At 33.6% G+C, this 27,632-nt stretch overlaps 4 protein-coding genes across 6 annotated transcripts; 2 read left to right on the plus strand and 2 right to left on the minus strand.

The window, feature by feature from the left end:
- Window positions 1-426: 426 nt before the first annotated feature.
- Window positions 427-4,811, plus strand: LOC138310998 (lactadherin-like). The gene is made up of 9 exons (XM_069252415.1): window positions 427-580; window positions 967-1,033; window positions 1,371-1,463; window positions 2,141-2,242; window positions 2,570-2,759; window positions 3,044-3,163; window positions 3,788-3,955; window positions 4,223-4,359; window positions 4,603-4,811. Exons 1-9 carry the CDS (start codon window positions 510-512, stop codon window positions 4,741-4,743), a joined length of 1,089 nt encoding a protein of 362 aa, XP_069108516.1. The 5' UTR covers window positions 427-509; the 3' UTR covers window positions 4,744-4,811.
- Window positions 4,812-5,918: 1,107 nt separating this feature from the next.
- On the minus strand, window positions 5,919-13,416 carry LOC138336434 (EGF-like repeat and discoidin I-like domain-containing protein 3). The gene is made up of 11 exons (XM_069285943.1): window positions 13,326-13,416; window positions 12,579-12,629; window positions 10,001-10,083; window positions 9,518-9,584; window positions 9,204-9,293; window positions 8,735-8,836; window positions 8,265-8,454; window positions 7,792-7,905; window positions 7,332-7,489; window positions 6,906-7,051; window positions 5,919-6,150 (listed from the first exon to the last, which is right to left on the minus strand). Exons 3-11 carry the CDS (start codon window positions 10,057-10,059, stop codon window positions 6,003-6,005), a joined length of 1,074 nt encoding a protein of 357 aa, XP_069142044.1. The 5' UTR covers window positions 10,060-10,083; window positions 12,579-12,629; window positions 13,326-13,416; the 3' UTR covers window positions 5,919-6,002.
- LOC138336445 (lactadherin-like) lies at window positions 11,044-15,673 on the plus strand. Of its 2 annotated transcripts, XM_069285952.1 has the most exons (10): window positions 11,044-11,173; window positions 11,454-11,638; window positions 12,015-12,081; window positions 12,458-12,550; window positions 12,873-12,974; window positions 13,299-13,488; window positions 13,820-13,933; window positions 14,277-14,441; window positions 15,022-15,155; window positions 15,479-15,673. In XM_069285952.1, exons 2-10 carry the CDS (start codon window positions 11,556-11,558, stop codon window positions 15,629-15,631), a joined length of 1,101 nt encoding a protein of 366 aa, XP_069142053.1. In that variant the 5' UTR covers window positions 11,044-11,173; window positions 11,454-11,555; the 3' UTR covers window positions 15,632-15,673. The 2 variants fall into 2 exon arrangements, with proteins under 2 accessions (XP_069142053.1, XP_069142062.1); XM_069285961.1 differs by lacking the exon at window positions 11,044-11,173 and having other exon boundaries at window positions 11,490-11,642.
- Window positions 15,674-17,779: 2,106 nt separating this feature from the next.
- Window positions 17,780-27,550, minus strand: LOC138336423 (uncharacterized). Of its 2 annotated transcripts, XM_069285920.1 has the most exons (11): window positions 27,402-27,550; window positions 25,588-25,629; window positions 25,186-25,278; window positions 24,212-24,337; window positions 23,517-23,707; window positions 22,911-22,995; window positions 22,497-22,629; window positions 22,042-22,222; window positions 20,531-20,722; window positions 20,060-20,164; window positions 17,780-19,368 (listed from the first exon to the last, which is right to left on the minus strand). In XM_069285920.1, exons 1-11 carry the CDS (start codon window positions 27,448-27,450, stop codon window positions 19,093-19,095), a joined length of 1,473 nt encoding a protein of 490 aa, XP_069142021.1. In that variant the 5' UTR covers window positions 27,451-27,550; the 3' UTR covers window positions 17,780-19,092. The 2 variants fall into 2 exon arrangements, with proteins under 2 accessions (XP_069142021.1, XP_069142030.1); XM_069285929.1 differs by lacking the exons at window positions 25,588-25,629; window positions 27,402-27,550 and adding an exon at window positions 25,544-25,573.
- Window positions 27,551-27,632: the final 82 nt, after the last annotated feature.

Consider the following 27,632-nt stretch of genomic DNA (forward strand, 5'->3'; position numbering starts at 1 on the left):
AACAAAATGCAACTTTTTGTAATTAAATTTGGGAAAAAAAAGTAAAAGAGGATATATTAGTCCGCTGCTTCATTGACGACATACCTTATAGGATTCTTGTAAAATCTGGGTGAAAGCACCATTTCCATTTCAAATTGTACAAGTTAGAATTAATCCTATAAAATTAATTAGAAGCACCTTTTGTATTGTACTATGGAATGTGGTATTGTTAGTCAGAAAAACCATGTTTAGACTTCATTGCATCTTATTTTACTTTAATACAAGTATTTGAATATTAAGCTTTTCATAATACATAGATTTTCCTCTTTCGATTGTTTTCCACATGATACCGATTCACCGCTTTATACCATCTGTAGGTAGCTGTATTTAACCAGGTAAAACTAGAGACACCAGGTTGACTTTCCAGAACATACGCTACACCATTCCTGTACCAACTTTAACAACACAAACATGCAGACATAACAGTGATTATAGACATCGAGCTTCCTTCGGTGACCGAATCAGAAGATATGGCATGGCATATTGGAATTATATTTATATTTTCAATTATTTTATCAGCTATTGATGGCTCCCCTGGCAAGTAAGTATTTTCAATAATGTCTTTCAATTAATCCATTTATAAAAAAATCATTGCCGTCATGGCGGAAATGACGTCACAGTCAATTTTGTAACGTTAAAATACAGTTATGCTTTACGTAAAATACATCTGTTTATCTTTAAAAATCAAATGGATCGTTCATATATTGCAGCCTATTATTAGTATTTTTATGAACTGATATATCCAATTATCATTTTCCTTTTCATGACAATGTCGTTTTGTAGTGAAGATATCACATTTGATTATATTCTATGCTAAACTGAACTTTAAATAGAAATATACCTCATGGCAGTGAATGCTAGAGTATGTGGTATATGTTTGAATGCATAACTTTCATATTGAGATATTTGTTATTCTTATCTAAAAAGCGTTCTTCAGTTGGACTATCCTGATGTGACCATAGCTGCTCAAAAGAATGGAACATTTTTGGGGCAGGTAAAAGTGGTTTCAGATTAAAAGAAATACCATACTATTAAATTATCAGATGATTAAATAATCTGAAATAATCAGGACCGATTTTACCGAAACTCTTAAAATTATACGAGGGTAAAAGGTAAAAGCTATACACGCAAGTAAAAATGCTTTCGAAACCAGGTGGATATGAGTTAGCGTCTTAAAACCAATACAGATGTATATATTTTTTTAACGTTAAATCTGTTATTTATATATATGACACATTCCAACTATTACAAAAATGTTGTCACGAATTTCTACTTTTTATTTGAAAAGCGTAAAATTGTCAATTTATTCCAATGTGTGTTATATTATTTAGTCCGGACTGAACGGCGACATCTACATACAGCCGAATAAGACCAATTTTGGAACCGTCTTCTTTGATGGTTATGATCTCCTAGAAATTATTGACGTATGTATATATTAAGGGAAACCAGTCAAACCTTATTAAATTGTAGCAGTCAATTAAAACCTACTTGAATTATTAGGTATTTTCTACATTGAATCATTAAAACATAACGATTATTTTGTAACTTTATTTGGGTTCATCCAAATGCTTTTAAAATGATTTGCAGGTAGATAGCTTATGATATACCAATCGGCTAACAGTTGGCTTCCAATTGATAATCACAAGAACATATTTCAAAGTTATATGTGCTGTAACTGGGCGAACATTTTGACATTTTATTAATAACTTATTTTTCGATAATCTATTGAAAACCATACGGCTTAATGGGTCAAGCATATATGATGTCTTTTAAACTTAAGTAAAACACAGAAATTACGCACTGTACAATTATTCTGCCTTTTTATGCCTTGTGCATATTAAGGAAGTAAATCGCCTGCAAAACTCACATTACAATTACTACTAACACTGCAAAAATGTGAAATGAAACCTAATTTTGTTCTTTTCACTGAACTATACATGGATTTGTGTTTTTAAGGTACTGCCAAAAATCATTTTAGCTCCTATTTGTTCAATTACATTAATTATAAAATTGAAACTTATGCACTGAACATATTGTAATTATCAAAATGTTGGTAACTTTTGGTGGTGACTAACATAGATTAACTTATTGATTTATTTAGATCATTAACAACATGCCCCCTCTATGGCGGCTACACGGCCACACCGGTTACTCTGGCACGTTCGAGGGCGGCTCGGACATCAACATTCCACTGGAGGTGTTGGTGAGGTTTAGTATCCTGTTCATAACAAGCGGTGATGTATAGTAGAAAATTGAAAACAAGTTTTCTTCTTGATACCGGGAAAGATTTAACTTTCCATTACATTTTCCGTGTTCAGTATAGTTATATTGCTTTGCTTTATGGTGTTCCAATGAAATCAGCAAGAGGTGGCTAAATGTTGAATACCTTTTGTTTGAATATTTCAAATAGTTTCTTTCTCTGTTTTGATTTTGGATCTCCAGCTTCTGAATGCTTTTTTCAAGGAAAATTTATGCGTTTTTGCACAACTTTTCCGGTTAAGGTTAAGAGTGTTTTTTTCTAACATTGCAGGACCCCGAAAGTCAGGACGTACGATTTGAACTTGTTGCTGGGAATTTCCCCATAGGTTTAAAAATAGCCAAAAATCCATGGAGAATCGAAGGAATTGTCCCGGACGAAGACGCCATTTTCACATTTACAATCCGGGCACTTGATTCAAGTGATAAGTACGCTGATGCAGTGTTCAAGATAGAAACTCTAGGTAACGTAACTTATCAGTATCTCTGACATCGATATCAGAGTCTTAGAAAACCATTGCAGTTGATCAAACGACTCAAACTCGGTGGTATGTAGGAAGAAAATGGGATATATGTGTATAGATATATTGCTTAAATGATACCAAAACTCAAATGATCAAATTACATACTTTCATCAGTAATCAGTAAAAAAATAGTAAGAAATAAATTACCTCTAAATTGTTGTCAAGTGTTCATTGATGTGGATTTTGTTTAGATTTTTGCTTCTTTGCATTGCTCATTGATTTAGAGGTAGACCAGTGCCTCCGGGAGATGTGTCATAACAATGGACAGTGTAACAATACCAATACCCACCGTGGGTTTACATGTACATGTCCTACAGGATATGGCGGACCAACATGTGATATATGTAAGTATAATATTTCATTTGTATGTTAACTTTTACGTGTTCTTCAAACCAAATTGCGAAAAACATGTCTGCTCATTTGCATGTGTTTCAATGTTATTGGTTCCTATGACAAAACCTTAAAGTTCTTCGTTTAGTGGAAAATCTGGGCAGGCGGTGAAAATCATCCATACCTGTTCACTTCCGATTGGTGGAATCAGCATCAAGTGGTTGTTAAAGGCAGCAGTGTCACACCAATATGGTGCCGCGATAATACTTCCTGTTGACTTGTTACTTAAACTATGTATTTGTATTGTAGATCCAAAGGAAGCAGTTTGAAGTTATAAAGATCTATGCATACATTAAATTAATACGCAAAAAGTATCAAGATTATATTTCCTTTTATTTATCTTTTTATATGTTAGCATTGCTAATACTATCCATTTATATCATATGTATATCTAAAATCAAAACTAAATGAAACTTGTAGGATAATAAGGATTGATATCTGTGTTAATTGACGAGTATATTGCATCCACTTTCCCTTTATCTTGTTATATACAGGACTAATTGTTATATTGTTTTTTACCCATTATGAAATGTTGTTATTCGTAACTTTTCCACTTTCTGTATTTCGACTTGTTTTAGCATGTACCAGGACTGCCTTGGGGGTCGGGAATGCGTCCGTGGTTCCTGACGCACAAATGAGTGCTTACCTCTCCAGGTATTTGTCAAAGGCAGAAAACGGCCGATTGTCGAGAAGTGGGAACAATTGGTGCGGCGAAAACGCTAATTCGTGGCTACAAGTCGATCTAGGTATTAACACTGTAATTATACATAATCTATATATTTGTGAGACTTCACTATATATTTGTGAGACTTCACAGTTCATGTTTCACAAGCAGAATATTAGGCAACGGGGGGGGGGGTTGAGTGAATGGAACAGATTGTTTTCGTGTTTACGAATTCCTTCCGTTTTTTAATTAGACAAAAAGAGCTACATATACTTGATTATAGATTAGCTTGAAAAGTAAAACTCATAATTCAGGTACCTAGAAAAACCCCCATCAATTTCCTTTCCAGGTAGAAAAGCACAGATCTACAGAATAGAAACAGCTGGAGCCAACTCAACGTTCTACACAAAGACGTATACACTATCCTACAGTACGACCGGAACCAGCTTTGACTTCGTCAACAGTGTGAATAGTACAACTGTACATGTAAGTATTGAGGTGTAAACACTTTATAACATATCATCATCAAACAGCTCTGGTAACTAACAAGGTTCTCATTCATGATGGACCGTAGCTTCATCAACACCGATGGTAGTGCCTTCTAACATTATCAGTTGTTTAAATGCTATATACTGTTTATTTATAGTAAGGCGATGTCAAAAGAAGAGTAAGATAAAAAAAAGAATGGCACCTAATAAATCTTTACATTGTTATTTTGTTTTGTTACAGACATTTCATGGATCTATTGGTGCAGAATACCAAACTCTGCCCGAACCTTTAGAAGCACGTTTTATCCGGATTCATCCGAAGACATACGACAGCCGATACCACCCCTGCTTGCAGGTCGAAATGTTTGGCTGTTGGCTTTAACCGGACTTTACTCTGTTTGAACCGCATGTTTTATTTACAGAATAAACATAGAAGTACGTGTAAAACAATTTTGAAGTATTTTTTGTCTTTAAAAGTCAGTTTTTGTTTCAAAAGCAACATAGTCAAACGAAACAGCTTCACATTGGACAAACAATTTCTGTACCATGATATTCATGTCTTATTTAAGTTGCATTATGGCATTGTTGTTATACTGCTTGAAGATGGTTGTATTTTTATACTAACAACAAGTCTTTCGTATTTGAGAATAGAATCTTATTCAGATTTTACCTAAACTTCTAGTAAGTGGATAGCTCCCCGTGAAGACGCTTATTCTCCTGATGCAACATGTTCAATTTTCATTGTATTTTTTAAAATGTGCTCCTGTAGACACTGATCTATGGTTTTGTAAATTATATCAACATTTATTGGTTGACATAACCCTGTCATCCTCCATGACCATTTGGCCTAATGTAATGATGGCTAGTTCATTATACCAATTTTTTTTCCTTTTCTCATCTAGATCACTTTACGACGCAAAACCCAGATAGGTCTTCCTAAATTAAAAATATCGTAGCGGAAAGCATATATTCCATTTTTTTAAAATTCAAATTTAAACAAATAATTATTTCCACTCTTGGACTTCAATGGGAAAAGGTGTTAACTGTGAGCAATATGAGATAGAGACAGGTTTTGATTTGTGGAGATGATTTCTTATGTAACCGTTGACGCCAACTATATTTCAATCGTCTTATATCTATTCAACGAGATGCATGCGTATCTTGGGATTAATATGGGTTTGATTAATCAATTACTTATTCATGTTACTATTGAAGGACTAACTGTTAACATCTGTTTGATATAGTTGTAGAAGTATATATAATATGATTGGTATAGAGTAGGTAATGATACTTTAAATTGAGAATGTTCTTGTGATAAAAATATAAGAATTGATAACAAATTCAGCACCATTCTTTTACTCTATTTCCACCAGGAACAATTAACGCTTTACATAACTGATTCAGGTTCTATATAGTTAATTACACAAACTCACTTACTGACATTAGTATGATATTATTTCGTAAAAGTTACGTTAAGTATTTTAGTTATAGTAAAACTGTGAGTTTGATATCCGATGCATTAACAGTTCTTATTTAAAAAAAAGACTTGAACACAGATTTGTTAGACTAAATCAAAATAGTTTTATTACTATTTAAATCAAAATTAAATCTGAAGACTTGATCTATACACCATCTGTGTTTCTACGAATTAATCTCGCATCCGTAAACCTCTACACGTAAGCCTGGGTGACTACTATACGTAACTGGCTTAAATCGGATGAAGCGTGCGTGGATTGGTGGAGTTAGTACGTGTTTAGTGATGGTGTTGACGTTGGTGCTGCCGTTATACACTTGAAACGAGAAAACATGGTGTCAAAAAGACTAAAATCTAAACAATAAAACCACAATAGAAAACAGAAAAAGGTTATCATAAAAATATGATCCATATATTTATTTGTTTGTTTGATTTATTAACGTCCTATTAACAACTATGGTCATGTAAGGACGGCCTCCCATGTAAGCAGTGTGTTGCGTGTATGTTGTGCGAGGTGCGTGTTTTGGGAGACTGCGGTATATTCATGTTGTGTCTTCTTTTATAGTGGACCTGTTGTCCTTTTTATAAAGCTATATCACTGAAGCATGCCGCCGAAGAGACCAAGCGACACAACCCACCCAGTCACATTATACTGACAACGGGCGAACCAGTCGTCCCACTCCCTGTATGCTGAGCGCTAAGCAGGAGCAGAAACTACCACTTTTATAGACTTTGGTGTGTCTCGGCCAGGGGACAGAACCCAGAGCCTTCCTCACAAGGGCGAACGCTCAACTCAAGGCCAAAAGTGAGGCGGTGCCAAGGGAGGCATTAGGAACGATAAAGTCGCCTTTTACGATCATGCAATAGGGGCAGCAGGTACAATTATAATGCCCTACCTGCAATGATCCATTTAATTGCGTTAAAAGCTCAATCAAATATCTATCGATGGTCTCACATGTTGTTAAACATGATTAATTAAACCTTTATCTGTGATATTGCACACTGCAATCCGTATGATAATGCAAACGATCAGGTTTAGATGCTTTAATGTCGTATCACAGTGTCAACCTACCATGTTGGATGTTCCGTTCTTTGTGTTGACGAAGGTATTTCCGTCAGAGCTGTACTGTAATTGGTAGGTTGATGTGTAGTAGGTCGAGGATGTGTAACCCTGGGTAGCGACGGCGTGAACATCCATAACGTTCCCGAGATCAACCTTATTGAACAATAGATTTCAGTCATTATACCTTATTATGACATCAGCAACTGATAATGTTAACGAACATTGAAATATTACCACTTGAAAAAACATTGTCAACGTATTCTATTTCCATTGAAGGACGTGAATTGCAAGCATGTTTTGTTTGAGGCGCACGACAATGAAACATCATTTTCATTTTAATAAACTCATATAAATACTTTATCATACGAGATTATCAGATCAATACATATAACCAAGAAAGTGTGTTCTAGCGTATTCAGCATTAATTAGTAACCTGTAACCAGGATGCTGTGTTCTGACCAATCCAGCCTTGTGGAGCATTCAGCCGTCCGTCCGAAGCAGGATGGTCTCCATACGAGTAGTGAGCAGACATCTGGGCATCGGCTATCTTCTTACTACTCTGGTCCACACCAAAGGCGCGGCTCTCACAATCTGGTACAGATTAACACTTTTGTAAAAGTAATTGTTATCCAAAATTAAAAAAAAACTAATTGGAAAGATATCTTCAGATAATTACAATCAATGTCAAACTTATTTTGGTTTGTGTTTTTATCATGCTTTTGGTCATTTAGCTATTAATTAGACAATTCCGCCATTTTCCTATAGTGACATAACGTTAATGCTTGATTGAGCAATCACAGTTGATAACACGGAATGTACAGGTTTTTATCCTGATGATATACCACCTGGCCAACGTTCCAGGTTATGGGCCTGACATTGGGCGCGGTACTTACTAGTAGCACAAGTCGTCCCACCGTACGGACTCTGACAGGTACAGACAAAGCTGTCTATATCGTCTTTACAGGTCCCACCGTGACTACAGGGGTTACTCAGACACTGGTTCTTCTCTATCACAATGTTAAAGCATAAAATAATATATGTGAGTTATCAATATCAGCACAACGGAATTACATAACTTAAAATACTAATGTATACCATGACACTACATACCTGAAAACTTCCGTCTTTGGTTTAATGAATATTGCAAATCCATTAATAAAAATCATTTATACATCAAATAACTTTCCAGAATGCTATATTAGTCACATATAATACATATCAAAATATTTTTCAAAGAAATATAATAATCCTCATCAACAGAAAGACTGCATGTCTTGGTCATATTACTGGATAAAATATAACGCCCACAACCATAGTTTCGAAACATTCCAATAACATTTTTTTAATATAAACATGTTAAACCAACCTCTTGTGTCAATGGAGAAAATTTGGTCAGCGTATTTTCCGTGTTTGTCCGTTACTCGTATCCCGAATTGATATGTGGCATCTACATCAGGTGCTGTACCGGAAATCTGTCCAGTGGCTTTGTTTAGAACCACGCCAGGTGGCAACGCTCCCGATACTTTTTCATATTTGAGAGATCCTCCTTCAGGGTCCTACATGAAATATGTTTTTTTTTTCATTAGGTAGTGATTATCAATGAATAAACAGAAGAATATACTATTTTGATCTTTATCACATTGTCATTTATCGATATTATGTTGAAGTTAGTAAGTACAGTAAATTAAGAGTTTCAATGAATCAGGTAAAAACGTATAACGGGGCGTTTTTCCTGATGTTTAATACATTTATATTACAAAAAACTGAACAGTTTAACTCACTTTCGAATTCATCACATTTTTATTACGTACAGTATTTCAATGTGTGATGCCTTACCACAGCTTCTAGATTCAGTGATATCAATGACCCTCCAAGGAATGTACCCAGTGAACCGTGAACGGATTTCAATTCCCAGACAGGGGGCATGCTGTTGACAACCTAAAGATGACATCAAATCTGTCACACAATAAGCTTGTAGGCATTTTCGAACCATTCAAAGGTGGATTTCTAGTAATTACCAAATGTGTTTTGAATACATCAAGTTCGCGAATGACAGAATACAAAAACTTCTTATAAAGTACGTTTCCGTGCTATTCTAAGTAAAATTTATGAAAGCTGTGAAATGACGACTATTAAAAAGTTTCAAGAAGCAACATGACTTTGAGCAAATATAAGGACATTGATTAGGTCTCATTAGCAAAGGTATATCATTTAATCATTCAATCGATATACGGTGACTGTTAAGGCATGACAACAATTAATTGATTATCAGCATTAAATATAGAGTGCATCATCGATTTATTACCTCAAACAGTTTCAGTATGTCCGTTTTGCCGATGTAGACAGTGCCGTTACCAGTAGGTTTCATTATGATATTTCCACCTTGTGGCCCCGCCTATCAAACAGCATAAAGTAAATCATTTGAAGTACTGTTACATCACGTTTTGAACACAACTTTATTGTTATATTAACGGTTCAATTTTATAAGAAGTTTCCTCTAATTAGCCCATTCAAAAATGAAATATAAACTAAACAAAGAGCAGAGGATATTAAAACATGCATAATGTAAACACCTAAATTTGATTGGTCTATGTAGTTACACTAAGAGTATTCACTCACCTCTACAGTGAGGTTACCACCTGTTTCTGCCGTTACCAGTACATTAGGATACTGTATCTCGAAAAAACTGTAAAATAAGACACAAACAAGATACAGATAATCCAGGTAACTAACATAGCTAATAACTCGGTAAATCTTTCCTGCTTCTAAAATCTCCTTTTCGTTTTTTATATGAGGAAGTCCCTTCTTTGTTTGTTTTTGTTTTTTTAAATTTAGTTCCCGAATTTTAATACATTCATCGTTCATTAGTGATTTCTTTGAAATATCTTAAACGTAAACTAGTGTTCAAAGCAGTCGTAGCAGCTGTAATATGAAGTTATCGAACAATCTTAAATACAAAAACAATCAGGAATATTGAATTGTATGGAATATCGAGAAACTTATTAAAAATTATTTCGAATAAAAATATTTTAATGCAAATGGATATAATGAGCTGAAGCTAAATACCTAAGACACGAAGTAATGACAATAAACGAAATTTACCTTGCTAAGGAGTTAGGCAAGAAGAGCAGGAGGAGGTACGCTGTTTTGATGGCCGCCATTTTGTTTAGAGATGGTAAACTGTCCTGAAGTCGTAAAATGGAGAGTTCACCTACCATATGTTGAAATGTTTGGTTGGCCTAGATGGTCATATCACGTGACTGTATTGGTTACCAGGTACGAAATCTCTCATACACTCATCAACATTCATTCAATAAACATTATCTTGTTTTGATGGTAATGCTAAATGATTGGTTTGCTTTTCATATTTGTGAACATTCTGTATAACATTCGATAACATTTCAAAAGATTGTCAAAGCAATATTGGTTTCTAGTTATGTCAAGTTATTTACATCATCAAGGAAATCATTTTTAAGTATATATCCAAATGGTAAAATAATCAATAAATATAATGGCCATTTTATTGTTTTCATTGTCAACTCAACTAACCAAATTCAATAAATAATTCTGAATGCTTACAAGTTACAGCACATAAACCAACGCATCCTTTATAGAGAGATTGAATTTGATGGTTCAGACCCCGAGATTCCAATGATGTGTGTTTTGTGTATCTAGAGGACTTTCGTGAGTACACAACCATGATAATAAATTGTAGCCGGAATGGATTACAATCAAATCCTTTAATAGCAGATACCCATGTTTCCAGACATGGCCTGGAATTGGGTCAGATTGCTCTAGGTGTGTCTGAGAATGACTTGTCAGGTAATGCACATTCGCTGCAACAGGAACATGCAAAGTCTATTAAAGTAAATCTGACCTTTATAAGTAGGATGTTTATACATCTCCCCGGACTAGCCTAATTTTTAATAAATGTTCAAACCAAAATATGCTTTCATATATTTTCTACAATTAAGGATAAAAGGCTAATTTCTTGTTATCATTAAATAAACTATTTTTGAATTTATTATGATAACATTTTAGGATAATTATCACACCTTGTTCATTAACTTATCAGTACAAAACTCGAATACTTTGCGGTCTTGTAAACCTATCATAAAACTAACTTTCCATTTATTATTTTCAAGGGCTCCACACATGTGGTGTGCTAAATCACCACTGTTAGCAAAATTGATGAAACTCACATTACTCATTAATGAAACGTCACTACGAAAAACAATTTCAAATGTTTACAATGGATCTGCTCTTAAACTGAAAGTAAGCAATAAAATGTGCTAAAACGTCTAAACCATTGATGAAGACACCTTATTTGATATTGCTGCATTTAGTTGAAAAAGCAAATATACATGTATTTGGCTTCGTGAACAAATATATACGTCATATTCTTTTCTATCGAAACTTAAGTATTGAACAGTTAATTTGTAAAACATATAAAGGACAATACATGTATTCTAAAAACATACATCGTCGATTCATAGAAAGTATCTGAGATCAGTTAAAATGATATGTCATAAACTTTCACAATCTTTTATATTAGAGGAGCTGTTGAAGGTGAGACCAGATGTTGTTTCCTTGGCGACAGTGGTATCTCTAGCCACTTCACGGAACCGCACTAAGCTGTGCGTGAGTGTAATTCAACATGGCGAACATGAACAGAATGTTTTCCACTTTGACGCTCTTGTTCCTTTTGATGCCAATTGCTGTTTTGGCCGCCACTGAAGAGTATGTAAGTTTTAACATATAATTTCATCCAAATTAAACCTGTAATGTTAGCACATGGTATTCATCTTATCAGCGGTATAAGTTTACTGTAAGCAGAAATGTAGATGTACTATCTAAATCACTGCTATATGATATGTATCGAACCATTGATAATTTTTTGATTGCTTGAATTGTGTATGTCTTTATGATATATAACATATACCAATGGCGTTATAAAACACGTTATGCTTATCTAAAACTCCATAGATCATATTGTCACAACAGTTACTTACTGAAAATCATCTCTGGATTACATATCTAAAGACTGCATAATAATCTATGCATTTCACTCATTGTGATGTCCTCTCAGTATTGACGATTTATTTTATATTTTTAGCCCTTTAAAAGTGGATTATCCTAGTGTGATCGTTCACGCAAAAGACGATGGAAACTTCACTATGGTGGTAAGTGAGGTTATTAAATAAGATGTATCACTATCCGTATGTTATTCTTACTTATGGACTTCTTAATATATCTGTGGTTTGATAATTCCACAGTCTATTACCATATATTTAAAAAAATAACACGAACCATTTGATTGTTTTGCGTGTCATTTAACATTTTTTCATTTTTAAACATTTGGGCCGAAGGAATGCACAATCTTTACTTTCGATAAAGTGTATTGTTAAAAAGCATATCGTCCATAGACGATTTGGGTTAAAATGAAAGTGTAGTCTGTTTTTTATAACATGATAATTTAACTATTTTATACAAGGACAAATACTATCAAATAATCATTTCGGGTTTTAATTGATCAGCACTTATTCTGTATGTTAACAGTCTGGCTTCAATGGTGATATCAAGCTGTTACCTGGTGCCAACAACACAGGGAGGGTATACTTCGAGGGCGAGGACTTACTCTACCTGTTTGAGGTAAGAGATTGTAAAGAATGTAACTTACCAGTAAGTTGTGTTCTGTTGGTGAACAGCCCTTTCACCGTTTTCCATTCGTCTGCAATAGAAAACACATTAGTTCATTAGAAAACTAAAACAGTTATCAAGACTTTTGTCAATTTAATTAATTATTTATAAAACATGCAAAACATATTCATGTCTTCACCAAAAATGAACCAAATGTATAAATAATGTAAATCACTTGCGATAAAAATTATTAGAAATGTGAATGTTACCAAACTTACAGATCAAAAATCATTCTCAGTCTTAATTATTTATAATATTGCCTTTTTGCGTGCAGATCATCCTTAGCCAGCCCCCTGTGTGGTCTGAGAACTCGCCGTTCGGACACATCGGCGATTATCATGGAGGGCAGAGAGTATTCGTTCAGTTGGAAGCAGTGGTATCCTCATTACTTTTCATACATTAAGTTAAACCTCTTTATGGTCATTATCAATAAACATTACTACTAAAAGAGTGATAATTGTATTTTGGTATGTTTTCGGAGGTATGGACACAGAATTGTTTAATATAAATTATACAGATGTGTGTATGTCAATTCATTTAATTACGAAAAATATAGATATAAGCACTTCTCTTTGAAAATCATGAAAGGATACATTTTTTGATGAGTCTGTTTTATGCCACTGACAAAACTAAAAGTTACAAAAGCAAGTGTATCGTTTCAAAACTAATGAAAATTTAATATTTCTTTTGATATGGTCAGGATCCAGAAGGAGGCCACGTGACATACTCTGTGGTAGCTGGTAATCTTCCTCCAGGAGTAACACTTGATTCCTCCTTAGGTGAAATAAAGGGATTAGCTCCAGATGCTGACACAACCTATACTTTCACTGTCCGAGCTACAGACTCACAGGGCAAATACGCCGATAACGTTCTGCAAATGAAGGTTCGAGGTAAGACATACCCGATTAAACAATTAAAGATTTCAAACATTTAGAAAACCTGACCATGTGCTCCGAAAGAGTTAATGTCTATTATAATTTAAAATTTGGATATTTTTATTCAATGGATTGAGTGGTCAAAAAGGCCCTAAGCATACATAGTCCTTTCATACGTCAACGTATTGTTTTCTTTCAATAGAGTTGATATTCATTGTTTTGTCCTGTTGATTCAGAAAAAAACCTGTTTTATTGTACATATTGTATAGCTCAAATCGATAAGCTACGATGATTGTGCCAATACATAGATAACAAATTTTAATACCATTTTGATTCGTTGTTACAGGTAGTAATTCGTGTACACGTACCACCTGTAGACACGAGGGGATCTGTCAGGACCATGTTAATGACTTCTACTGTACATGTATACACCCGTACGGAGGCAAAACATGCAACCTGGGTAATAGTTAGCCTTTTAATAATACAGTACAATCACTAAAAATCTAGCATTTTTTCTATTTCTAAGAAGAAAGCTTGTACAGGTAAACATTGATGACTGCGACTCGATTCCCCTTCGTAGTTTAAAAAATATCTGGCTGGCAACTCAATTTTGTCTTTTAGTTTGCGATATCTTTCTACGTCTTTTCATCCTTCATCTAAGCCAGTGATGATGGTAACTTAAACTTATTAATATTTGTTATCAATTGTCATTGTTATGCATTGAAAAAGTTAATATTGATACTTATACATATATCGATTTACCATCCAAATACCGTATCTGACACATCAAGTTTTTGTTTAAGACTGCCGAAGTAATGGCCTAGGAGTTGATAGTAGACACAAGGTTGTACCTGACGCCCACATGTCAGCCTTCAGAACCTACAGCAGCTACCTGGCCTATAATGGCCGTCTGTACGGGTCGGGATGGTATGGAGAGGACAGCAAATCATGGCTTCAGGTCGATTTAGGTAAATACGGTAATAGTTGGTAAATGTAAAACTCCATTACGCACAATCAAATTTTAGTGCAAAATTGATTTTGAAAAAAATAGCGCAATGATTATTTTTACGCATTTACAACAAATTGCTCTATTAAACAAAAACTTTCTGGCGCGAAATGCGTTAAAATATTATCATTACTAAAATATGCACGTTTACAGTAGGGTAGGCAAGTTGGTCAGTAGTCGTCTATGTATTCGTGATGGTTGGAATATATTTAGATTTTTATTAAAATGATCAAGTATTTAGATACTTACATTATCTAATTGCCTAAATTCATTTATCAAGTAATAAGTATATTAACTGGTCACTTCATTTGCCTAATATTTGCGTAATTAGCTTTCCTTTAATGAAAACAAATTCATTGAAAGTGATATAATAATTATGAAATAACATCGGAGTATACAATTATCTTTGTCATTTACATCACAAGTTAGTCATAGTATTTGTTAGTAACACAACGAGGATTTGACTTACAAAGTCATCTAAGAAATGAACATTCGTCTATTATCAAAGCAGTATGAGTCATAATGCCATTGTGTCCTAATAGGAAACATCACACAAATCCATGGCGTCCAAATGCAGGGATGTAGCAGCTACTATTATACTACAAGGTTTAATCTGCAGTTCAGCGTCGATGGGAATTCATTCACTAATTACACCACTGACGGCGTCAACCCGAGGGTAAGAATGATAGTCAAAGCATCAATCAGGCAACACATCACATGTAGTGAACGACATTAAGGTATCCATATTATAGGTAAAGGTTGAAATGGATGCATAAAACCAAAGCAGTGTATTAGAAAGCAGAAATATTTTTTTTAATTTAACGCTACTTTCTACTTATTCATTACGGCAGCTTTTAAGATTACCACGTCTCATTTTTTGAAGTAACTAGCGTTTTATATATATTTTAACCGTTACAGAAATGAAGTGCGATTGATGCTTAATGGGATCTTTCAAAAAAGACCTGAGGTGAATATTGAATTGTCCTTGTTGATTTCTAGGTATTTTCTGGGTACAGTAATACTAACAGCGTGTATACGTCGGCATTGGCCCAACCTGTAGACGCACGATACATCCGGTTTGTACCCACCAACTGGAACCACTCTTACAGACCTTGTATGAGGGTCGAACTTCAAGGATGCTACTACTTATAAGTATTTTTTTTCTTGTATTAGGCAATAAATGATAAGCCTCTTTGTCTTTAATGTTAATTCCTTAAAAACAATGTAAACATTACCATATAGAAAGGTTTCTGATATTGGGTGTATACGTATTATATGACTGAAAATATCATACAACAAACATGTCTTGTCGAAAACATCGTCCTAAAACTATATCTTCATTAATGTGGATATTTAGTTTGGATCGCATTCCTTATAAATAATTGTAAATGGAATTGAATCCAAGACCAATATATAGAATCGGGACAAATGTAAGCAGACGCGGGGTGTTTTTGTTAATAATACATGTATATTTCATGAATTTTGGCAATAATTTTGAATAAAAAATATTTATTCTTTAATTGATTTCTGCGGCTTACCAGGTTCTAAAATAACGTCCTTATATCCGTGCCCGATTTATTGTTTTCATGATTTAGAAGAATCATACAGAGATAGGACTAAATCGAAGTCAAGATGAACGATAATGATTCGGAACTTGATCAAATCAAATAAATATTGAACATCACTAGGCGGGTCCTATTTAGTCAAACAAGCCAAATTAAGCCGACATTGCAACGTCGTTGCCGATAACGTCATGTGACTACCGTAACTACGTAACGTTTGTTGGAACTCTTTCGAGAACGGGTCATAAACTTTCCGACTTCCGTTCGGCGATAATCGTAACTTCTATGGCGACCAGTTTGAAATGAAGGCATGTTTACAATTATCGACTTCCAACAACTGCTTTACCAAAGTTATTAAGAAATCATCATAAATAATCTTTGGCATGACTTAATTTCAACTACATCTACAAATATTAACAATATCGGGATCGAATCTAACTTGACACTTTGTTAATAACTACGTATAGTGTGACTTTAAAGTATGTGGATTTTTTTAATTTCAAGAAAACGCTACCAGAGTTAAAAATCTGAATAAATTCCGTTGTAAAAGAAAGTAGTAAAAATACTTGAAATAATATCTAAATACATGAAATATAAACAATACCAGAATTCCACGGAAGTGGGTGTGTTGCCTGCACAGCATATAAAACATCACAAAAAATAATTATTTACAGTTGAAAATATTGTAAATAACTAAGTTAAGTTATCAAGTCCCGTAACTCTTGCAAATATTGTCGGATTTTGACCAGTATCAAACCCATCTGAGATCTCATTGATATAAAGTAATATACATAATTTGGTTGAAATCGGAGTATAAATACAAAAGTTATTGAGCGGAAACCAAGAAATTATCTGTTTTGATGATTTTAAGTTATTGAGCGGAAACCAAGAAATTATCTGTTTTGATGATTTTAAAGTTCCGTAACTCTTGCAAATATTGACGGATTATTACCAGTATCAAACCTATTCTAGATCTCATTAATAGCAAGCAATATACAACATTTGGTTAAAATCGGATAATAAATATTAAAGTTTTCCCACGGACCAAGAGATTGTCTGTTTTTACGGTTTTAAAGTCCCGTAACTCTTGTAAATATTAACGGATTTGGCCAGTATCAAACCAATCCGAGATCTCATTAATATAAAGCAATATACATAATTTGATTGAAATCGGATAATAAAAACAAAAATTATCGAGCAAAAACCATGAATTTATCTGTTTTGGCGATTTCAAAGTTCCGTAACTCTCGCAAATATTGAAGGATTTTGACCAGTATCGAACCCATCGGAGATCTCATAATATCAAGCAATACACTAACTTTAGTTGATATCAAATAATGAATACTTAAGTTATCGTACGGAAACCTTTTCCCGGACGCCACCGCCACGACGACGCCTATGGGTCGCCCTTGCGTTGCAGGAGACACAGAGAATCAAACATTCAAATTATTTGTTAGATTGTTGCATCTAGGATAACTTTGATCTAGGTAGCAATACTGTGACAGCAATAATGCCTGTCAAGACAAAATGAGGTAGTTGCGACTCAAATTGAAATAGTATGTGTCCTAATTATCAATCGTATCAGTGCTGCAATATTGGAAGGTGCAAACCACCAAAAGCTTGGGGTAAAACAAGGAACCAATAACAACCGAGAAAATACAATAAAATAAATGTGCATTTAACATTAGAGTTAAGTCTGAAATGCATTTTATTGAAATTAAATAAACGCAAAACGATGTGATATCAAAACATGAAGACCAGCTTCCTTTATTTGAATTAACTTGTATATATACCGCAATGTAATAAGATATAATTATTTTGTGAGAAGGAGTGTTTTAAGAATAAGTAAAAAGCATATATAAAGAATCTGAAATACTTTGTAATGTCACAGTCCTTAAAAATATGCGAAAAATAATCAGCATGCATAAATTTATATTTCTTTTTCAATTTCATTAAGTTACTTTACATTTAAATTCGAAATCAGAAGTAAGCAGTGGATGCAATTACCAATTATCGTCTATATCAGAGTACATTTAGTAGTTAGTAATAAGAAATAGGAAAAGTATAAAATAAAATGATAACCATTTTGCTAATGAACTGTGAAATAGTTACGTTATAACATCAGAACTGTATTATTTGTTGCCGATAATGGTTCAAGAAAAACATCATAAACCATACAAGATTATTCCATCAATTTTGTTCGTTTTCCCCATTCTATTTCTATTTCTTGCTCAAACATATTCTATGAAAGATGTATTTATTGCACAAGTACTTGAGAGAGAAGACCAGCTCCCGTGATCATGTTTTAACAGAAATGCCAAATATTGTCAAAAATGGATGATTTGGTCAGAATTACGTTTTCCATTTCTTACATCTGAAAACGTATTACCCTAGATATGTAGGAATCATTATTGGTCCGATATATCTGACAAATAATTCATTCAAATTCACTGAAGGGACAGTTTAGTCTTTGCGTTCATTGAAATATTTATCATCCTCTTGCTATGTAGGCGACTTATAAAATGAAAAAACCCATTAGATATAAGGTTTTCCTATCAGAGTCTGTGGTGTTCATCTTGGATTTTTGATTCACAATAAAAAGACACCACAACAAGATATTATGCCATGTTGGGACATCTCTTAGGGAATGCATTGGTTTTAGCTGGTAATATCTTGAATCAGGACATAGAAGACACATTACCCACCAATTCATATCTGGTTTATAGAAATAATCATTAATTATTAGTGGTGATAAAAATTCCTTTGATTGTATGTGAATGGTCAAAGTAATATAAGGATTTGTTAAGGCTAGCGTGTATGATGAATGTACCTTGCTATATATTTTTCTCTTTACGAGAAGACTGAATATTTGAACCCGAGGAAAGAAAACTAACAATAAACTTATCATTTTACAATAACAATAGCATTATGTCAACATTTGCATAGAATTACTGTATTAGTATAACTGAACGGATGGAGACAACAAATCTCCGTGGTAACGATGTGCAGAGACGACGATCAACGGGTCCTAGCGACAACGTTTTAACAATATTACCACAGAAATGCTGCTTTGATTTTCTTCTTCGAATCATCAACAATCTGAATGGCAGATCTACATTCCAGACAAGCGTGCTGCATTTTCGCACGATTTTGTTCAATTGTTGCTGATATTTCTTTGATTTCTGCTTGACTTCTGGGCACATTGTCTACCATAGCAACGACATCCCAGCATTCCTCACACATGGTATTGAGGCGGGAATCCATCGTCTGAAGGTTGCTGTCTATTGTAGGACATTCCGCTTGTATGGCCTTACACACGGCTGCAAACTGTTTTAAACACATGTGTATATACATGTATCTTTATCAAAAATCAGACGACAAAAAAGAATATAAAGACGTATTAGAACAAAATTTCGAAATTACTCTTAGGATCCTACTCTGGTTTTATCAATCGTCAAATTGTATAGCATGGAATATTCGAGGGTGCTTTCTTTCGTGGTTTAAAGACTTAAAAGGTATTTTGTTGGCAAAACTATGCATGGTATGGAACAGCGATTCCAGTAACTTATTTCTGCTATATAAATAGTTCCTACTACATAACGAACATTTCATAGTATATAGTGTTAAATAAACCTTTCTCCTTAAATATAATAAATACGTAGTCAATCCAAGTGTCAGTAAATAATTATAAATAATTAATTACATATGCAAAACAACATGTTCTGTTCTAAAAGAAGCAAAACATTGGGATTACATAATATTATTTTGTTTTGTTAATTACAATGCATAAAGCATTGTGAACAGTATGAATTTTAACGGAATCCGTAGCTTGATAAAACTGCTTTATTTAATAGAAGCGCACCAATTACATGATTTCAAATGATGCAATGACATTACAATTAACCAAAATGTATGTATTTCACAAATCTTTATGATATCAACTGTCTTTCAAATCGGTGTAAGTTGTGTATAATAAAATGAATTCACTAATCAAATAGTCAGAAATATGGCAACTTACTTCATTGTGGAAGAGTTTCAAAAGTGTTCTCATTTTCTTCACTGGCTTGAAATTTTCATCTTTAGAGACAGTATCCAGCTTACAGAAATCTTCATCTTTCTTCACCTGCAGAGTTAATAGTTAAAATCTTCACTATCAATAGTTTCTTGAAAAAGAAGAAGTTGCTACTAACTTAGGTAAATGAATAGTTGGATAACTTTGATAAGTTCCTCATCTCTTATGTTAACCTGAATCATTAATTCAACAATTATTTCCTGTGAATGAATAACAATGAAACTAGTATGACTGCCAAAATGGAGAACGACACAATTTAGGTACAATTGTAGATATTTAACATGTACTTACTACAGGATGTCTTTTCTAAAGAGCAAATTTCAGTTCAGGCATGCTTTAGGCGCAAATGAGATATGAATCAAAATACTTTTTTTCAGTATGAACTTTGTACTTTTAAATCATCTCCTTTGTTCTTACCTTGAGTTCAGCTCCATCACCTATGTTCCGTTTGAGGGCAATTATACAATCTTCCAGACTTGTCTCCCCTGATTCCAGAATTTGGGCTTGCATGCACATCTCCTTGAGTTTTGTGACAGATTTATGGTGATAATCACGTAACAAGGCTACCTTCTTTACAGCAACGTCAGCCATCTCAAACACGTGGTCAAACTAATAACAAAACAAATTCTTGTATCATTGTAACATAGCAAACACGTGGTCAAACTAATAACAAAACAAATTCTTGTATCATTGTAACATAGCAAACACGTGGTCAAACTAATAACAAAACAAATTCTTGTATCATTGTAACATATCTAACATGTGGTCAAACTAATAACAAAATAAATTCTTGTATCATTGTAACATAGCAAACACGTGGTCAAACTAATAACAAAATAAATTCTTGTATCATTGTAACATAGCAAACACGTGGTCAAACTAATAACAAAACAAATTCTTGTATCATTGTAACATAGCAAACACGTGGTCAAACTAATAACAAAATAAATTCTTGTATCATTGTAACATAGCAAACACGTGGTCAAACTAATAACAAAACAAATTCTTGTATCATTGTAACATAGCAAACACGTGGTCAAACTAATAACAAAATAAATTCTTGTATCATTGTAACATAGCAAACACGTGGTCAAACTAATAACAAAATAAATTCTTGTATCATTGTAACATAGCAAACACGTGGTCAAACTAATAACAAAATAAATTCTTGTATCATTGTAACATAGCAAACACGTGGTCTAACTAATAACAAAATAAATTCTTGTATCATTGTAACATATCTAACATGTGGTCAAACTAATAACAAAATAAATTCTTGTATCATTGTAACATATCTAACATGTGGTCAAACTAATGATAAAATAAATTCTTGTATCATTGTAACATATCTAACACTTGGTCAAACTAATGATAAAATAAATTCTTATATCCTGTCATTGTAATGTCATTTTAAAAACTTCACTCTCAGTAACATGGTCGATCAACCAAAACCTGTCCTTATAATGACCCTCTGCCAATTCTAAATTACTTGAGGATGAAGTGTTTCCAAACATTAGGACAAGTTACCAATAAAACAATTCCAGGCACATTGCAATATTTTTAACAATTTCTGCATTATCCATGAAGACTCCCCATCATTTCTAAAGACATGGCCAAATTATCAACAATACCAATCTCAAACAGGTGACCTATATACCAATAAACCAATCTATAATTTTACAATCTCTGCCTTTCAGAATCATTAATAAATTCATTATATGTATATAAATATATATGCCAGCACGACCATTACAATGAAGTACAACATTAAGGTGTCTATTAATTTCACAATCATGGTTCAACTATTAACAAAACCATTTTTGTAACATTTAAGTAATATAATTGTAAGTAAGGAGTGGCATTTCAAATGAAAATTAAAAAACAAAAATGCTTTGAACAAAGGTTATACACATCAACAATTAACTAACCTCCTTAACATTTGTCAGTTGTAGTCCTTCATACTCGAGTTCCTTGGCTTTCTTCTGCTCCGAAGTCTTATCTTTCCGTTTATACTTGTTAACTGCAAACTTGGTCTCCAGTACATGCCGTATAAGGTACTGTATTGCTTCTCTTACTGATCCATCGCCATCTCGAGCAGACGCCATCAGGCTACACAGTAAAATCAGCTTTGTTAGAATAAATTGGTGTTTTATTTATTGCATGAATGAAAAATGGTTACAAAAATGCAATTTATAGAAAAGTACCATAATTGTATAATTTATTGGCCTCTCATCAATTTTTCTATAAATGTATTGCATATTGTGGATTTTTTTTAATTATTATTTTACGTTTTTTAAACATGTTTTTTTCAATATATTAATCCTCCATCTTCTTGTTGCAATCCACTATTTGTTCATATGGTGAATAGTGATCAAGCATGTACCTGCCATGAAAGTTGTGGTCTGTTGCTGTTTTTTCTAAGAACTTAACACACTCCGGTTTCTCTTCCTCCGTCATTGGACCATTTATTGACCATATTTTCCGAGAATTCTCCTCAATTTCTTGGTTCTCTTTATCTACAGAATAAAAAAAACTGGTTACTTATATAAATAATCTGTCTGTAAACAGTTTATGGCAAACCATCAGGTCTTCAATAACATATTACGATCTTATTGAATTATAGAAATATCATGATTCTTTCAAATTACATTGTAAAATATAAGATAACATGGTTATTAAGGCTTCAGTTGAGCAATATATGATTTGAATAAAACACCTGTAATAAGTCTGTGAATAATGCATTTACTACTAAGCATCACACATAGATAGTAAGTATGATTTGCTATAATTATTTTACCTTCTTCCTCTTGACTTTTCTTCTCCACTTTAGCTCGCTCTGCCATCATTTTCTTTAAACGTTCAGCCTGTATCCTCTGTTCTATCTGAAATTGGCAGTAGTTTATCTTATAAAAATTTTTTTTTTCAGATTGTTTTTGTTCAAAATCACAATATAATCTTGCTGAAATATACTGTTTTTCTTATGGATAGCATTGTTTTACTCCTCTTTGGCAAAACATAATGTAAATGTCTGTATGATATTAAGGTATACCCAGTAACAGATTTATACATAAATGATTGTTGGTACGGAAACTAAAATGGAGTTTTTATCCCTGTAGAGTGTACTTTAAGAGAAATAATGTGGTTGTAGTAGAACTATTTACAGAAATTTGACTGGTTCGATCATCGTGACCTGGTAGCTCAATCAGTAAGGCATCCAACTACTGACTGGAGGTTCCAGGCTCGTACTCGATTTAGCCACTACATCTTCTCCTCTTCTGTTATAATGATTTAACAATGTCTTTCTGATAATGGATTACATGTACTTGAACGATTAAATATGTTGTTTTATTAAACTGATACATAGACATACATATTACATTAAAGAATATATCAAGTCACCCACCACATCAAACTTGTTGCCTAGTAACAGTATCGGGAAAGTTTCCTTGTCAACAGGGGTCTCCTCCATGGTGGTTGTGTGGACCTGGCCTGCCTTGTCCTCCACTGGGTGTGTTATAAAGGTGTTGTTTAGGACCGTCTGACGCCACACTGGAGCCATCTCTATACTGGTTTGTTCCGTCATATCAACTACCACTGTAATACAGGAAAAGTAGTTCCATGAATCTACAGACAAATATTAATCACTATGAAGATATAGAGTTAGGATTTCTTACTAATTCTTCATTTTTTCCTCTAGTTCATCATTCAAAAAAGTCATATACACATTAAAATCAAGTTAGTTTTAATTTAATATTTATCTTGGTTTAAATCATTGTATGCTTTTTTAATTTACAATTATAGAAACATTCTGATCTTCCTTTCATTCAATGATTTTTTTTTAAGTGTTGATTGCATATTGTTGTCTATATAGGTAAATTAGGAGTAAGGGGATGAGGGGGGGTGACGGAGGTATCCAACGTCCTGAAGGTACTGGTTGGTGAAGGTTCAATGGGTTCTGTAGGGCCATCCACAACATGTCAACTAAATTATTTTTGAACAGAAACATTGATTTTGATGCTCCATCTCATTTCCATTTGTTGTCTTTATAGTAAACATGGTTGTGTTGGAATTAAGTATAGTGATAAATTACTAACTCACCTATAGCAGCATCGAGATTCCTGAAGTAAGACTTATGGAGATCTATATCCTCTCGTCCAGGAATATCCCACAAAGTCAGGGAAACAACTGTATGGCCTGGAACATTCAACTTCCTAACTGTACTTTCTGAAATCAGAAAACAATATCAAGTTATACATAGGTATTTCTAAACTTCTTACATGATCACAAGTATTTCTATAAACCACATGTAGGTCTTACATCACATATAGTATTACAATAGTATGAAGAAATAATCATTTCGGGGGATGGAGGCGCAACGTCCTGGGTTATGGAAAATGTAGAAATTCTTGATGGAACCGGCCTTGGATTCAAAAGAATACAGAGGCCTCACTTGTAATCCAGGTAAATATATAAAAGAGCGAGTCCAACACGGTAGTTCCTTCCAGTAAGCTGATTTTTTAATCAGAGAGTTGTTGACATGTTTCGACTCTAAGCGAGTCGTCCTCCTGGTTCTGAGGACAACTCGCTTAGAGTCGGAACATGTCAACAACTATCTGATTAAAAAATCAGCTTACTGGAAGGAACTACCGTGTTGGACTCGCTCTTTTATACATTTAATAGTATGAAGAGTTATGATGATCATCTTAAACACTAAACACTTGGTGGCAGTTTATTCCTCAACCAGCTCTGTAATACCCCTTTGGAGGAGAAATCTGTCAATACTGAAGTAAGTCTAATCCATAGTGTTCTTACAACATACCATCGTACAGAACGTCCAAATTCATGGAGAAGAATAAGGGAAAAAATAATCATGTCAAGTACTGCAAGCAGGAATTAAACCAAGGTCTTTGTCGTAAACTGATGGATATATACCTGCTGAGCCAAAAAAGCATGCTCCATCAGCTGAGTGATACAGATTGTCTTTACTGCTAGTAATAATACATGTACCGGGTATGTGTATATAAGCCACACCAACATTTTATATGTATATAATTCTAACCATTCCAACTCACCTATGACTGCCTTCTTGGTGGGAATATACATAGGACTGAACTGGTTCTTGAGAAACCTCAGGGCTACACATGTTTTACCAACTTCAGGATCACCTAAAGCAACACAGAGGTATGTTTTTAAAGTATTTATACAGTGAGAAATTAAGTGTACAAAGTAATTCACAATTCAATACACAGTTTTAACAGTTGTACATGTATGGTAATACAGCTAATACATTTTAAATGTTAACCATCTGTACAAAGTGTTGTCCATTACATTTCAGAATTGACAATCAATCTGATAAATCTTGTGAAAATAGACTAGTATTCATCACTGCTTAGTGTTGTAAAAATAATTTACTGATAAAATATATCTTACCAACTAAAGCAATCTTCAGAATTTACTGATGAAATATATCTTACCAACTAAAGCAATCTTCAGAGGTGGAACATGGTGCCCTGTGCCTATAGGTGAAAAGATCAAGATGTTTATTCCATTTCACTTATAACTCAATGTAAACATCAGCTTTGTATTGAAATAAATCAGCATGAAAGTCTGAATGAAAAATCAATACAACCTGTAATAGAATTTGATCATTCTTATTGCATCTGGTTAGTGTTCGGAGGTTACGAGTTTGTCACAGGCCTTGTCGCTACATTTTCTCCACTTCTGTTAACAGCTTATTCTCAATAACAAATACATTTTTTGTATGTAACAAAAACTGCATGAAATTATGGACACCTATGAAGAAAAAAAACTTTATTTAATTACAGTATATATCTTAAATGAATAATCAATAAACTTTGAGATGTCCTGACATATTGCCACAAGTCCTACATCTCTGGGTTGCGAGTTTGAATCGCATGTACATGTATAACACAGTTACCAAGCACTGCATGACCACTGGTCGGTGGTTTTTCTCCAGTATCTACAGCTTTCCTCCACCAACAAACCTTGCGCATCCTTAAATTACCATGGTTATTAATAACTTAATAGGACAATAAACTAATAAAGTGAAACCTTGACTACCTGTCGGTTTAATTTGTCAGCACATACAATGTACATGTAGGTACTACACTATATTGTCAAAAGCTTGATACATAAAGCATCCATCCAGTTACTGTACACTATACAAAAACAATGTACATAAAAAGGGCAAACAACAATGTACATTGTAGTAATGTATATGCTGTAATGATTATAGTATAATTGTTTGATTTCAGATTTCCTGATGGCTTAATGATAAGTAATAAGCAAAATCCACCACTTTGATTTGGACTATTAAGTTTATGTATCAATTCACAGGGGTTAATTTGTAATGAATAACTATCAAAATAACAATAATCTTAAGTCAAGATAAATATGAAGTATAACAATTATCTTCAGTTTAAGCTCTCAGAATCAAAATCATACATTTATGTGTAGCATTCAATTAAGACTGAGAGGAGAAAATGTAGTGGCCAGACCAGGTTTCTAGGTTATCAAATTTGGCATACTTGTAGAAAATTATCTTCAATTTCAGCTAATAATATTTACATAATTTTCCTTTATGCACTTTTTGAGAAAACCGTATTTCATTACCACACAATACTTTTTCATTGCCATTTTGATAAAAACAAAGAAGTAGTGCACAAAAAGGATACATATGAAAACAAAATATCGGAAAATTATACAAATATTATGAACTGAAAGTGTAGACAATTCTCTACAAGTGTGCCAAAATTAAGTAAAATCTGCCAATAGACGAGATCAGGAAAAATCAAAGAAAAAATGTAAAAATACATAGAATATATAGGTAAAAATAAAAATCACGAAGACTTTTGGCATGTTACTGTAGCTACTGTTGTAGCGGAAAAGATATCACCTTCTGACAACAAAAAGTCAGTCAGAAGGTGATATCTTTTCCGCTACAACAGTAGCTAAGCTACCTAACCAGATTTAGCAGTGCTACCGGACCTGCTAAGAAGCTCTTTGCAAAAACAATATCACTGTTCTAAACACACCTAACAGTGTTACCATCAAATATGTTGACTAATGTCATAATTCTTGTTAATTTTACAGATAGTAAATATTATTTTAAAGTAGATTTCGTTCCTACGCATAGTAGTAATTATGAAAGCACAACGTAATCAGGTAATTATGTCAACTTCCATCATCGTAACTTTAAAAAAACACCAAGTAGGCTAATGCATATCAAATCATATCAAATCTTTGAATGTGTTGTTTTAAAACCAACCAGAATAGACGAAGGGATTATCTAAATCTGAACTGCAACCTGCTCCCATTGTGATTTGTCTAATACAATCCAGAGTTCATTGTAATAATGTAACATATTTGAGATTGTCGGCCATGTTGTTGATATTGTAGCTAGGTGTTCTCGTGAAGAACGTCATCGTTTTATGTGTATTAACCTAACAGAGTCAGTCGTTATCACATGTACAGAAATATACGACATGAATTACATTTT

This window comes from Argopecten irradians, chromosome 1 (genome assembly GCF_041381155.1).
Source record: "Argopecten irradians isolate NY chromosome 1, Ai_NY, whole genome shotgun sequence".
NCBI classification, from domain to species: Eukaryota; Metazoa; Mollusca; class Bivalvia; order Pectinida; family Pectinidae; genus Argopecten; species Argopecten irradians.

Bases quoted from the DNA above. Each gene is read 5' to 3' on its own strand.
- LOC138310998 (XM_069252415.1), top strand. From the start codon at position 510: ATGGCATGGCATATTGGAATTATATTTATATTTTCAATTATTTTATCA. The intron at 1,034-1,370 runs GTAAAAGTGGTT...TATATTATTTAG, and splicing joins ATGGAACATTTTTGGGGCAG to TCCGGACTGAACGGCGACAT. The intron at 2,760-3,043 runs GTAACGTAACTT...TCATTGATTTAG, and splicing joins GTTCAAGATAGAAACTCTAG to AGGTAGACCAGTGCCTCCGG.
- LOC138336434 (XM_069285943.1), bottom strand. From the start codon at position 10,059: ATGGCGGCCATCAAAACAGCGTACCTCCTCCTGCTCTTCTTGCCTAAC. The intron at 9,585-10,000 runs GTAAATTTCGTT...CTTATTTTACAG, and splicing joins TTGCCTAACTCCTTAGCAAG to TTTTTTCGAGATACAGTATC. The intron at 8,837-9,203 runs GTAATAAATCGA...TGTCATCTTTAG, and splicing joins ACATACTGAAACTGTTTGAG to GTTGTCAACAGCATGCCCCC.
- LOC138336445 (XM_069285952.1), top strand. From the start codon at position 11,556: ATGGCGAACATGAACAGAATGTTTTCCACTTTGACGCTCTTGTTCCTT. The intron at 12,082-12,457 runs GTAAGTGAGGTT...GTATGTTAACAG, and splicing joins ATGGAAACTTCACTATGGTG to TCTGGCTTCAATGGTGATAT. The intron at 13,489-13,819 runs GTAAGACATACC...TCGTTGTTACAG, and splicing joins TCTGCAAATGAAGGTTCGAG to GTAGTAATTCGTGTACACGT.
- LOC138336423 (XM_069285920.1), bottom strand. From the start codon at position 27,450: ATGGGAGCAGGTTGCAGTTCAGATTTAGATAATCCCTTCGTCTATTCT. The intron at 25,630-27,401 runs GTTGGTTTTAAA...TTTCACCTATAG, and splicing joins TAATCCCTTCGTCTATTCTG to GCACAGGGCACCATGTTCCA. The intron at 23,708-24,211 runs GTGAGTTAGTAA...CCTGTATTACAG, and splicing joins GAATCTCGATGCTGCTATAG to TGGTAGTTGATATGACGGAA.